Raw genomic sequence first — 13,977 nt, forward strand, 5'->3', positions numbered from 1 at the left:
GCAGCGCCAGAGGCCTGCAAGGCCTCCAGCACCCACACCCGGCCTCCTCCAGGCCCCCGCGGAAGGGGCGGGTGTCGGTGCTGGGGCCTCTTGGCCTTGAAGGCCTCTGGCGCTGCTGCCCTCCGCGCCTCCTCTTCCCCACTTCCGCGCCTTTTTTTGGAAGAGGAGGCACGGAGGGCAGCAGCGCCAGAGGCCTTCAAGGCCTCCAGCACCAGCACCCGGGCTCCTCCAGGCCTCCACGGCCAAGGAAGGGGCGGGTGTCAGTGCTGGGGCCTCTTGGCCTCCAGCACCGACACCCGCCCCTTCCGCAGAGGCCTGGAGGAGGCCGGGTGTGGGTGCTGGAGGCCTCGCAGGCCTCCGGCGCTGCTGCCCTCAGCGCCTCCTTTTCCCCACCTCCGCGCCTTTTTTTGGGCCGGAGGTGAGGAAGAGGACGCGGAGGGCAGCAGCAGCAGAGGCCTGCGAGGCCTCCAGCACCCACACCCAGCCTCCTCCAGGCCTCCGCGGCCACGGAAGGGCCAGGTATCGGTGTTGGGGCCTCTTGGCCTCCAGCACCGACACTCGCCCCTTCCGCAGCGGCGGCGGCCTGGAGGAGGCCGGATGCCGGCGCGGGAGGCCTTAAAGGCCTCTGGTGCGGCAGCCCTCCTCCGTTGCCGCCACTGTGGCAAAGGCCCGGTGGCGGTGCTGTTGGGGGCCAAGAGCCCTCCAGCACCGCCATCGCGCCCTTGCACGGCGGCGGCAAGGAAGCCGAGGCTTGGCCTCCGCCGCCGCCGCCGCCACCTGGCTTCCCCCGCAGCAGCGGCGGCGGAGGCCAAGCCGCTACGCCGAGAAGGTAAGTAAGGGGAAGGGAAGGGAGGGAGGCAGGGAGGGAAGCGAGGGAAGGGAGGGAGGAGAAGAAAATTTTCCCCAATGGCGGCGCGCGTGCACACGCGCCACCATTGGGGACAATTTCCCGATTTGCCATCCGCGGATGCTCAAATCCGCGGATGGCAAATCCGCATATAAGGAGGGCCGACTCTATAGCTTCCCATAGTTCATAAATGCAAAGGATGTATTTATTGACACATGTTTCTTTTTTAAACTAGTTTCTCAAACAGCTGGGGATACATCCCAGCTGGCAATTCGTAGATGTATACGGTATGGATCAAGAACTACTTAGCATGGTGCCAAGACCTGTTTGCGCTATCCTCCTCCTCTTTCCAGTTACAGAAAAGGTAAATATTTGTAGATCCCTAACACAGTGATCTTGTTGATTACAAAAACCTTCTCCTGGGTCTCAGGAATGAGCTAACAAAATGAGATTTCAGCCTGGCATATTGGACCTGGGAAGCAAAGCAGTGAATGTCATTTTCCTCACCTTCTCTCCTCATGTACATCTTCTCAGGAAGAAGATGTCCTCATTTCTTAGGGCAGTTTCCCATGATAACCAGAGTGAAGAGCTACAATTCAAACCAGGATTTGTTCTTATGACCTCTTCCCTTATTCCACTATACCTAGGTATAGCTGAAACCCTGTAATCAGGAATCTTTGCAGTAGAGAGGTACTGTCAACATTTTATTTAGTAACCTTTGGCTGCTTTAAAACAATTTTTCCAAGATACTATGAAATAAACAGTGTGTGTCAGGCATTTGAAATTCTGATTAAGCGTGGCATTTCTTTAAGAAATTACTTTTTTTCTTTCTGAGTGAAAAAGCTATGTCAGCAATGTGTTGTCATATCTTCTAAATACATTTCCCTCTCCTATTGCATAAAGTGCATTCACCATCATTTTACAAACATATGCAAAAAGTTACAAGCCCATTCCCTCATATAACTTGATGGCTATGTTTGTGACACATCAACAACTTGAAAAATAATACAAGTAGAAATTTTCTTCCTGGTCACCTAGATGCAGTTCTTTGCACAGAAATGGCAATTTTGAAGCCTATGTTATAGGGTCTGATAATGTTGGCTCTAGACATGATAATATTCTAGAAGCATATTTTTATAGAGCTGTATATTGACTGGCAGGTTTTTTTAAAGAGTTATTTTTGTAGAACAACAACACTGGCATACCAGCGGGCATTGCTGACCAAAGCATATATTAATTGGTTAAGAGTTTCTAATAAGAGTGTTGTTGTGTGCCTTCAAGTTGTTTCCAGTTTATGATGACTCTAAGGTGACCTTATCAGAGGGCTTTCTTGGCAAGATTTGTTCAGAGGGGGTTTGCCTTTGCTTTCTTCTAAGGCTGAGATGATGTGACTTTTCCAAGGCCACTGAGTGCGTTTCCATGGCTGAACAGGGATTTGGACCCTGGTTTCTAGTCATAGTCCAGCACTCAAGCTGCTACATCACAGTAGCTGTATAGCTGCTTAATTTTATCAGACCTTCTTTCTCCCCACTAGGGCCCTCCGTTCTGGTAGTCAAGGTCTGCTGTCTCAGCCCAGGATTTCCTCTGCCCCATCCTGGATTCGCCCCTTTTCACTTGCTGCCCCTCACTCCTGGAACCTTCTTTCCCCACAAGCAAGAGCCATCACTTCTTTAACCAGCTTCAAAATGGAGTTGAAAACCATCCTGTTCAGAGTAGCCTTCCCAGGCATTGCATCATTGTCGCTTACTATTTGATGTTCTTTTGGTGCCTGTTTATCAAACCATTTCCTGTATTGCTATGTACTGTATATGCATTATCCTACTTGAGAGTATGTGTTTTCCCTGGAAAATGATTAACCATCCATTATGAAGCCAAGCCCTCCCTCCAGTCCATCTGCCTTGGTCCAGGCCTTGGAGGTAGAGAGGAACTGCTGGACCTCATCCTCTTCCCCTCCACCCCTCCCTTCTCCTTTTGTGTCATGTCTTTTTAGATTGTAAGCCCGAGGGCAGGGAACCGTCTAATTAAAAAAGATTGTATGTACAGCGCTGTGTAAATTTACAGCGCTTCATAAATAAAGGCTAATAATAATAATAATAATTAATCAGTTAAAATACACTGAATCAGTAAGATGCTATCCTTTGTTAGTTGGATAGCAGATCTGTTGGTGCCTAATTATTTTTTATTTTTAATATTAGTACTTAAAAGTACCAAAGATAGAATTGTCTGAAAAAAGAAAATGGTAGGTGCTTCTTCTCAGATAGCGCTTATTGCAGTATGTGCTAATTATCTAATTAGTTTTTCATCAAAGCAACAGGTTTTAATGACAACCAATTAACATGTGTGTAAGAGTATTTGAACTGGATGACAACACAGCTTTTTAATTACTAAAATATAGGAGGCAAATTGAAGATTGATACTCCTTTCATGTAAAATGTCTGAGAATGTTATACACCTATGCAACTAATTTTGTTTGTTGAGGTGTTCATATCATCTTATCTTCTTCAAGTGGGAAGATAATGATTAAAACCTTTGGCCTAAGTCTAACATCAGATTGGAAGAAACAGGCTGGACTGCCAGTTATGAAACAGTGGAATCCAACTAGAAGGGTGGCAGTATCTCCCCTGCAGCCAGTCATGCTCCCTTAAAACTAGCCCGAGGCCCACTTCCTGCTAAATCCTGTTATTCTGCCAGCAGAAGTTCAGGTACACACCACCTCCTGATACATTTTCAGTAGATTGTAATGTTCTGAATAATGAGCACAACCAGTCATTTGTGCTTTGAAGATTATTTAACCAAATATTAAGGGTTCTGTGCATAACAGACCATGCACTGCCAACTTTTTGGAAGCTTTAAGACATGTGACAGCCATATGAAAACTAGTCAGATACAGTCCTTTCAGTTGTCAGTAAAATAATATGATGTTTTTACATTATTTTACATTATTAGGAGTAAAGAACTAGATAAACTTTTGTTATATAAACATCCAATACAAACAATGAGTTAATGTTTTCAACTGGGACATATTTCAGATCCAATATATCCTTCACAATTAAAAATGAGCTAATTCATTAAATTATTTAGAACTGAATGGGACAGTAAAAAAAAAGGGGGGGAAGCACTTCAGCCTCATCTCAGTTTGTGGAGGGATGTTATAATTGATTAGTAGGAGTAAATACTAACCATGCTAAAGACAAAACATGAATGATACTCAATGCATGTATACTAAAAGTTAGAAGTAAAAATGGGGTGAGATCCTAAAGTTTAGAAAAATCTCCAGTTAATGCTGTACATACCTGACTATGGGCCTGAATAGATAGGCCAAAATAAAGCTGCTTCAGGTCACTTTGGAGGTATGCTATTTAAATGACACACACAATTTAAGAGGCCAGAAGCTGCACCAAAGCTTCCCTCTGGTCCTTAGGACTGGAGTATGGCTTTGGCGAGGCTTCTGGCCTCTTAGGTTGTATGCATCATTTAAACAGCATACCTCCAAAGTGACCCGAAACAGCTTTATTTTGGCCTGTCTGTTTGGGCCCTATAAGTCAAGAAATTTATGCCCAAAAACTAACCTTAAAATCCTGGGTCAATTTATAAATGGACCAATAAAGTGATAGTGCTTACAAAGGTCCTGAAAGAAGCATCGGCCCATGTGTCTCAGCAGTGATTTCGAAAAGAGCTTCTGGGCAGGGAGTGTGTGTGTGTGTGTGTGTGTGTGTGTGTGTGTGTGTGTGTGAAAGAGGTGTTTCCTTTCCCCATCCGATGTCAATGCCTTCTCTCCCCACCAAACCCCACGTTTAAATCCACTTCTTTCCCTCCCTTATCTGATGTTAATGCCTTCTCTCCCCACCAAACCCCACATTTAAATCCACTTCCTTTCCAATCTGATGTTATCTCCTCAAATCCCATATTTACATCCACTTCTTTTCCAATCTGATGTTAAAGACTTCCTCTCCCCACGTAACCACACATTTCAATCAACTTCTTTTCCTTCCCCATCTGATGTTAAAGCCTTCCCTTCCAGCACCTGGGAAGGGTTGTTAGGTGGTCAGGAGAGGTCCCGGAAAGGAGAAGGAGGAGAGGAAGTTATTTTTTTCCCTTGTCCTTTGTTATAGGCTGCTAAGGTTTATCTTGGAGTTACCCATGGGTCAAATCAAAATCCATGATTTTGACCCTAAAACCTTACCTCAGCTTATACATGAAGTTGACTTGTACAGAACTATGTGCGGTAATCTACAGTGGACCCTTGTTATACGCTGGGGTTTGGTTCCAAGATCCCCCATGTATAACAAAATCCGTGTATGCTCAAGTCCCATTAAATATAATGACATAGCAAAATGGTGTCCCTTATAAAAAAATGGAAAATCAAGGTTTGATATTTGATATTTATACTTTTTTTGAACATTTGCAAACCGTGGATGCTTGAATCCGTGTATAAAAAATCCGTGTATAAGATGGGCCAACTGTATTTCCAAAAGCTGAAATTACTTTATTTCTAGACCGTATTTAACTCTTTCTGATATGGGCTGTTTACAAACTTGATACTATTTTTTTAAATCAAAATTTGAAAATATTTTATTTTCTAAATTTGATGCCTCTTTCTTTTTCACTTTCTAGTATGAAACTTTCCGAACAGAAGAGGAAAATAAAATAAAAGCTCAGGGTCAAGAAGTCAAGCCATCAGTGTATTTCATGAAGCAAACAATCAGCAATGCCTGTGGAACTATTGGGCTTATTCATGCTATTGCTAACAACAGAGATAAAATTAACTTTGGTAAATGCTTAATCTTTATTCTTTATCTTTTATAGGTGGCGTTCTTGAATTAGTTACTATTTATGACAGGAAAATTTACAAATACGCAACTGTAAGCTGTGCTGCATTTTAAATAAGTAATACATGAATGATGAGTACCAAATCCAGCATGGATTATTTAGAAAATGCCTCCTGAGAGTTGAACGTGGTCCATCTCCAAGCTGCATTCAGTATAATACAAACAAGCTTGTAACTGCAGGCTTTTGATTTTTAATTTTACTTCTGTTTGTGTATTAGACTAAAAAGTGAATTGGAAAACTGGTTAACCTTTCTGTGTTTGAGGCTTACAGTATATCAACACAGCTTGAAATTTCATTGTACCTTGAAAAAGTACTTTTTAAAAAGTTCATGTTCTTTAATGTGTTTAGAAGCAGATTCTTCTTTGAAGAAGTTCCTAGATGATTCGGTACCCATGAGTCCTGAAGAGAGGGCCAAATACCTAGAAACTTATGAAGTTAGTATTTATTTACTTAATTTCAGTTTAAACTGCACTTTTCTTTTTTGCTTATAATTTACACTTCCACATATTTAGCCCAGTCACTATCAAGCAAGATTGTAGGGCATTTATTAAACAGTCACCACACAGCTTAGGATTCAATTATTACTCAGAATATCAAATAGCTAACGTGTGGTGTGGGTGTGGGTGTTGCTTTTTATTTAACCAGTAAAAAGTTTATGTAATATCAGAAAGAGAGCCTACACAGCATAATGGTTTGAGTGTTGGGACTAGGCCCCCAGGAGACCAGTGTTCAAATTCCCACTCAGGCAGCAAAACTCACTAGGTGACCTTGGGCCAGTAGTGTCACTGGGGGAGTGAGGGGGTGCGGATTGCACCGAGTGACACCCCAAAAGAGGGGTGAAGAAAGCAGTGGCACACCTCTTCAGAAAACCCTGTGATAGGATTGTCAGGATCATAAGTCAGAATGACTTGAAGGCAGTAACAAGAGCAACAAATATTAAAATATCAAGACAGGAGCCTTTTCAGAATTACTTAATGAACTAAAAATTCATGATTTAACTCACATTCACTGCCCCTCGCTGTTAGTGTGAGGTGTGGGTGTGGTTTTGCATTCTGTTGTACTATAATATCAAAGCCTGAAAAGATCAAGATATGTGACCTTCAATTTCAGTAACACCCAGTATTGAAGGAATGTTTTGATAATCTACATAGTCAAATGTACAATCGTTATTGTAGTGTGCTGCACATTTGCCTTCAAGAGGCCTATTAACTTATGGCGCCCATGAATTTCCTAAGATTTCCTAAGAAAACTGAGGGCTGGAACAGACAGCCCAAATATGCTTCAGGTCATCATCGGCGTGCAGCGTTTAAACACTGCATGTCACAATGATGCCTTGAAGCTGCCTGAAAGCTAGGCAGCCGCCCATACATGGGCGAGTTTAAGGCGCTCTGGCGGCACAGAATTTATACGCTGCATACCACTGGAGCGGTTTGAAGCTGCTATGGGGTTGCGGCAAGGTGACGAAAGCTGCCTTTTTGTCAGCCAAAGAAGGAACGGATCTTTTCTGTTTCTTTTTTGGCCAGGTTGAAGGTGGATTGGGGTTGTGGAGTGTGCTTTCACGGCCCCAATCTGTCTTTGGAAGGAGCAGCTTCAAGCCATCCCTTCAGGGTCATCTGTTTTGGCCCTAAGAGATGTTTTTGTCAGTTCTTTCCTTTGAAACATTACTGGCAGCACCTGCTATTCTTTGCCTATCTCCCATCCAATTACTAACCAGGACTCACCCTGCTTAGTTTCCAAGATCAGATGCCATCAGGTATTTTTAGGGTATTTATGGCAGGCTATCATTACTATTAATTTATAAAGCATATAATACTGCCATTTGGCATGAGCAACAACTCCATCTGCAGACTTCCATCAGACATGAGCTGTGTTATAGTGGATAAAGTATATTGATACAGTATTTTCTGATTTTTGTACCAATAGTGTTTTTATTGAAAACAAAATGTTAATAAAGCTTAGCAATACAACATAGGCTGTGCAGATGCTTTAACTAATCTTAACAACTGCAATCTCCAGTTAAGGGACTTTTGGTAGCAGGATCTGAAAACTATAGCATGCTTGACTGGCAATGGACTTATGTGAAGAGTACTGAGATTTGAGCTGTTGGTCTTAATTGACTTTGAGGAAGAGCAATATTGTTTTCACTTCAGTTATTCGTGAAGGAACTGCTGTCCTGCCTGGGCCTACTTTTATCAAAGTGGATGATTGCTTATCTAGAGAAAATGATGTTAGAGTAGTTGAAGCTTCTTCTGAATTACTGTGTTGCTTTCAACATAAAGGCACATGATTCATTATGCAACTGCTATTAGGTTAAAAAGTTCATTATTTGTTGCTGTGCTCCTTCAAGTTGTTTCTAGTTTAAGGTGAACCTATCATGGGGTTTTCTTGGCAAGATTTGTTCAGAGAGGATTTGTCTTTGCTTTCTGTTGAGGTTGAGAGAGTGTGACTCACCCAAGTGGATTTCCATGGCTGAGCAGGGATTTGAACCTTGGTCTCTATAGTCATAGTTCAACGCTCAAACCACTAAACCATAGTGGTTCAAGTTTGTTATACTCCTTATTTAAAGATTGAAATTTTAAAATGAGGTAGCTATTAAATGACTGCATATATAATTGATAACTGTATAATGTAAACAGTTTAAGATCTGACATAAAGACTAATGACAATTCTTGAAATTTCAGGCTATTCGTGTTACTCATGAATCCAGTGCCCATGAAGGTCAGACTGAGGTACTAAAGTTAACTTTTACTAAATAGAGTTGTTAGTAGTGTTATTTCTGAACTGTGGTAAATACATTTTGTATACATTACTTTTCCCTTCCTTTGAAAATTTCTATCAGACTGCTAAAAGCTCCAGAAGAGCAGTATCATAGAAAATGAGCATTATCAGCCCAGTCGTATGAATTATTCTATAATAATTAGTAGGTTAATCATTTTCTCAGCACAGCACACTTGTCTCCACCAGGGGGAGCAACCCCTAGAAAAGGCAATGTCATTCCTGGCTCCTGCTCCAATAGAACACATTTCTGTCCTTATTCACCATCCCATAACTTGCTGCTCTTTGTCTTCTCCCCCAATCTAACTTCTAACATTCCTCTTAAAATAAAACTTCCTCAACTTTCAGCCCATCTCTGTTTTCGTCATCCCTTCAAAGCCCCCACCCTGCTGAGCTGAGCAAGGGAATAAGCTGTCTGACTGTGCATTAAGATTCGCTTGGATTGAAGAGAGGTTTCCTGGCCTGGCCAGAGATACTCTCCTTCCAGCTCCATCTCTGCATCCTCTGCTGTGAGCTGACCGGAGCAGGATTAGAGGTTGCTGCGAATACGAAGGAAATGCTGGAGTGGTCAGCTGAATTGAAACCCATCTGTTCCAGTGCCTCTTTGTACTGCCCACATTCAGCCCAAAATGGGCCAGAGGAGGAGACACTGAACTGGGACAAGGAAGGTGTGAATATTGGGGGGCCCTGTAGCCTACCCGTGATTGCTGAGAAAGAGTTTTTTACTTCTGAGTTTACGACTTGGCTCTGAGCACTGATCTCCCAGGAGGCTGCTGCCATTGCTGCCACCCACCATATCAGGGATAGAAAGGATGGAGCACACAATTCCCACTTCATAAAGCTTCCTGGTGCGTAAAACAGAATGTCCCCATGGCCAAGGGGCATACAATGCTTGCCAACATGACTGTGTGGGGAAGCCTCAATTTTCCTGTATGGTGGACACTTGGTATGCTGCAGAGGCCTCAGTTTCTAAATCTGATGGGCACCATCTTAATGGCCTTGAAAGCCCTCAGTCCAATGATGCAACAGGGCCCCCCAGCAAAGAAACATGAGAAAGCCTGAAAGGCCCCCACCCTCAACAGCAAAGCCTATGCCAGGCATTTATCTGGAGAGGACTACGGGGTGGCAACGCCTCCTACATTTTTTTTGGAAGTAAGAAGGAAGATATGCTCCCATGATGAGGATAAGTCCATGGCAGTTTTGCTCTCTGCATGTTTGTTTCAATCAGATAACTACGGTATTATTAAGGAAGCGAGTTGGGATATTAGGCCTCAGCATACCTGCTGGAGCCTCCTCATACCTAGGATACAGACCTTACCCAAGGGAGCTGGGGGTGCTTCCCTAAGCAATCTCCTCTTCCCTTGGATATCCCCTTTCCATCTCTCTTTATGGATGTGGTAAGAGAGGAATGGAACAAGTCTGCCTCCAACAGGCCTATTCTATCATGTATTTTTTAAAAAATACCCTACCCAAGAATGTTATATCTAAATTACAAGTGCCCTTAGTGGATGCTCCCATTTTAGCCCTTGTATCTTCTGCCCTTTTCTTTAAAAAATAGTGAGGATATGCTGGACGTTACAGAGAGTAGGAAAGCAGAGGCTGCCCTTTAGAAACCACGTGAAGCCTCCTTGACCCTGAGAGCTGCAACATCAGTCTCCATCATGACCAGAGCATCCATGTTGTGGGCCAAGGTGGTATTAAATGAAAAGTTAGTAAGGTTAAACCAAGGCAAGAGAAGAACAAACTGATGAAGGTTGCAGCCTTCACAACAGTTGCCAGCTTGGATGCTATCCAGTTAAGTGCCAGGATAAAGGCAGCATCTGTTGTGGTCAGGCGAGAGATGTGGCTTGCAAATTGGAATGTGGACTCATACACCAATCAGAATCTCACCTTTGCCTCTTCCTAGGCATCAAGCTTTCCAAGGAGTCCTTGAACCCTGCCCTGGTTGAGACTAAAGACAGAGAGAAGGCTTTAGTTTTAGGCAAGAAAGGGTGTACAGATAAATGACAGAGAAGACAGTTGGACATCCTTTCATTCACCTCATTGCACACTTCAGTTCAATTCCTTCTTTTAATTCAGGGACTTCAAAGGATACAGATCTCAATGGGGAGACCCTAGGTTTCAACTCAAGCAACAAACAGCCCACAACTCTAGCAGACAATAGTCCCCCTCCATAACAAGGATCAGTGAAAAATTTCATAGGCGTGACATCAAACTATCAGTAGAGGGCAGGCTTCAAGATTTTGCAGACACCTGGGAGATTTCAATCTCATACCAGTGGCTACAGGATACTGTCAGATAGGGCTACCTAATCTAGGTTTCTTGCAGACCTCACAACTTCATTTGCTTCCCCAAAATCTGTGAAGCTGCAGAAACATCGCCTTCTAGTGAAGAGCCACATTGAACCTAAAAGGTGTAAACTGGTTCATCAAGACATGCTGCATTTCAGCTGGAGACACTCAAGCACATTCTCCAAGGCTTTCAGCCAGAGAACTCCTGATTTCTCTGGATTGGACGGAAGCATGCCTTCACATCTTGGTTCACCCTATTCCCAGTTCCTTGGCTTTGCCTATGGAGGCTTCCATTCCCAATGCAAAACAATACCGTTGGGCTTGTCAGGGTGTTCTCCAAAATCATGGTAGCCATGGTGGCACACTGGAAGAAGTTCCACCTTCATGTGTATCCATACCTTGTTGATCTGCTTATTCAATATGCTTCTTTCCAATAGGGCCTCAAAGATGTCCAGCAAGTGTTTCACTCATTGACCGTCCATGGTTTTCAGGAAGATCATGGGAGAGCCTCTTCACCTAGTCTCAAGAGATCAGCACTTTGAAGCCATAATCAAAACATGATCAGGTATGGTCTCCCTCCAGCAACGAATTCAAGCCATCAGAACACCATTTCGTCAGTCAGAGGTTCTCCCCTGCTGGACTTAACCCTATTGGCATACCTACAGGGACTCATGATATTCACCATAGAGTGTCTCCTTTGGGCCCATTTCCATGCCTGATCCCTCCAGTGGCTTCTGCACCCACACTAGTCTGCCACTGCAGTCAGAAAGCACTGTAAAATAAGGGTTTACCATTCATTCTGCTACTCCCTCAAATAATTGATCTTCCCTGCCATCAAGGAGGAGTAGTACTTCTGGCAGTTAGCCCAAGTGCAGATCACCACTGACACTAGTCTGAGACGCTGGGATGCCCACTGCAGGCCCCACCTAGCTTAGGACAAATGGAACCAGGAGGAAATGAAACATGGTATCAACTGGCTGGAATTAAACAACCTCAGCACAAAACCCCATTTAAATCTCGGAGGGGGAACAAAGTGCCCAACCCTCATGAGGAAGGTCCAGAAGCTACTGATCTGGGCAGAATCACATATTTCCATAGAGGCAAAGCACCTTCAGGGCACTCTAAACTCCCAGGTGAATTGGCCCAGCTGGACAGATAAAACCAAGATGAGTGGATCCTGCACCCAGAAATGTTTCATCTTGATAACCAGAAGGTTTAGCCAACTGGACATAAACTCTTCACCTCCCCAGTGAATGTTAAGATAAACAATGAATGTCAAGATTAACTTCAAGATACCAAACAGAGGGTGCTGAAGACATGGACACCCTGTATCTCCCCTGGGCCAAAGGAGTTTCTATATGCCATCCCCCCAGTTGCCCTGCTTCCCAGGGTAAGGAAGGTGCAGTGAGAAAGAGTCTCATTTATCCTAGTTGCCTCAGTGTGGCCGAGAAGGGTCTTATTCTCCGAATACATACACAATTCCTTGACTTGCCTCTTGACACAGGGATAGGTATACCATCCTTATCTGGAGTGGCTACAGTTCTTAGAAATTGAGCAGAGAAACTGGTGGATATCATCCTGATTTCTAGACATGTACCAATCAACAGAATTTATGAATACAACTTTAGAATTTTCTGCAGGTGGTATAGATACAAACAGATCAATTTTCTCAAGTTCTCTATTTCTTATTGGAATTTCTCCAGGAGAGCACTGACCAAAGTCTCATATCCAATACGATCAAGAGGTAAATCGCAGCCATCACCTCACTGCTGCCTCATGCACAGGGAGCCAAGATTGTGTTGCATTGCATCCACATATTCTCAGATTCCTTAGGAATCTGATGCTCCTTGCCCCACTATATTTCGCCAGTTTCCCTCCTGAGACTACACACAGTTCTCAAAGCATTCCACCATTTGAACCCTTGTGAGGTCTTGTTAAAGGACTTATCTTAGAAGATGTTCTTCCTGATTGCCATCCCCTCACCACACAGGTTGTTGGAACTCAGCACATTGTAAATGAACAGATAGCTCTGCATCATCAGACCAGACTCTGTCGTGCTCTGGATGCCCCTGCTTTTACGATTAAGGTGAACTCTGCCTTCCACAGGGTGCTGGTAGTGATCCTCCCTTCCTTCTGCCCTTGCCCTTCCAAAGAATTGGAGAAGATATGGCACACTTTGGCCATTTGCAGAACCATCCACATTTAACTGAAGAGGACGAACAACTTTGATCTTTGGATTCTTTGTTTCCTTCCTGCCTGTTCCATGAGGAAGAAGATATCAACATCCTCACTTAGCAGATGGATCAGAACTTGCACTATGGCTTACTGTGTCTGGGAGTTCCCCCACCAAGGAAAATAGTTGCTCACTCAGTGAGGAGCATATTACATCTACTTTATTCAGCCATACCTCCTTAGCAGAAATCTGCAGGACAGCAATGTGGAAGTCACTCTTAACATTCCTAAGGCCCTGTAAACTTTACATCTTGGAATCAGGTGAAGATGCCTTTAGCAGGTGGGTGCTACAAGTAGTGGAAGTTACAAGTAGTAACATGGAAGACTCCAACAGGCAGCAGCAGTACCCATCCTTATCAAGCTCTGTTATATCCAAATGATGGGGCTAAACCATATATGTAGATAGTTTGTAGGGGGCATGTCTTTTCTCCCCTCTATCTGTTGTTCAGTTTCACTTTTAGCAAAAAAAAAGTTTATTTTTTCTCAGATCATCCTTCAGCTGTAATAGTGACTATAACCTTTTGAGGGTTACTATCCCTGGTGGAGACACAGGGAAAATATACCTTTTCTGCCTTTTAGAGAGATGGGGAAAGTAATTTTTGTGGAAAAAATACAGCACTGGAAAATTTCCAGATCCTTAATCTTCTCTAGCCATGGTTGCTGCTCAGTTCAGGATCTGAAACTAGTTTTATAAATGAATCTAGATCCTAGATCAAATGGAAATGTTTGTCATGATTCTGGTGAATATCTCTGGTATACATGTAGGCAGCAGGACTGATTCTGCACCGTTCTGTAACGGCAGATGATCAGTCATCTTAGTTTTGTGGATTAAGACAAATACTCTTCAAGAGTTGTTCACTCCCACATCACTGACTGCAAAATAAAACTGTTGGAACAACAAGGCATGTTTGTAACTACAGTGGGGCCTTGGTGAAATGGTGGGAATCCAAACATGGGCCTGTTACAGACAGCCAAAATAAAGCTGCTTCGAGTCACAGTGGA

General features: G+C 43.4%; 1 protein-coding gene across 3 annotated transcripts in view; it reads left to right on the forward strand.

The window, feature by feature from the left end:
- The window catches only part of UCHL3 (ubiquitin C-terminal hydrolase L3), a 35,253-nt gene that overhangs the window by 4,459 nt on the left and 16,817 nt on the right, over positions 1-13,977 (forward strand). The window contains exons 2-6 of one of the 3 annotated variants that reach the window (XM_089511134.1): positions 1,083-1,211; positions 5,462-5,618; positions 6,026-6,111; positions 8,359-8,406; positions 11,181-11,308. In XM_089511134.1, the coding sequence (XP_089367260.1) occupies positions 1,083-1,211; positions 5,462-5,618; positions 6,026-6,111; positions 8,359-8,406; positions 11,181-11,285 (525 nt within the window). In that variant the 3' untranslated portion in view covers positions 11,286-11,308. Of the gene's footprint in view, positions 1-876; positions 1,212-5,461; positions 5,619-6,025; positions 6,112-8,358; positions 8,407-11,180; positions 11,309-13,977 lie in introns of those variants that run through there. The other 2 variants (XM_089511133.1, XM_089511132.1) reach the window with 2 other exon arrangements.

Source organism: Sceloporus occidentalis, unplaced genomic scaffold (assembly GCF_023333645.1).
Source record: "Sceloporus occidentalis isolate IW3139 unplaced genomic scaffold, rSceOcc1.0.p SCAF_2, whole genome shotgun sequence".
Classification (NCBI taxonomy): domain Eukaryota; kingdom Metazoa; phylum Chordata; class Lepidosauria; order Squamata; family Phrynosomatidae; genus Sceloporus; species Sceloporus occidentalis.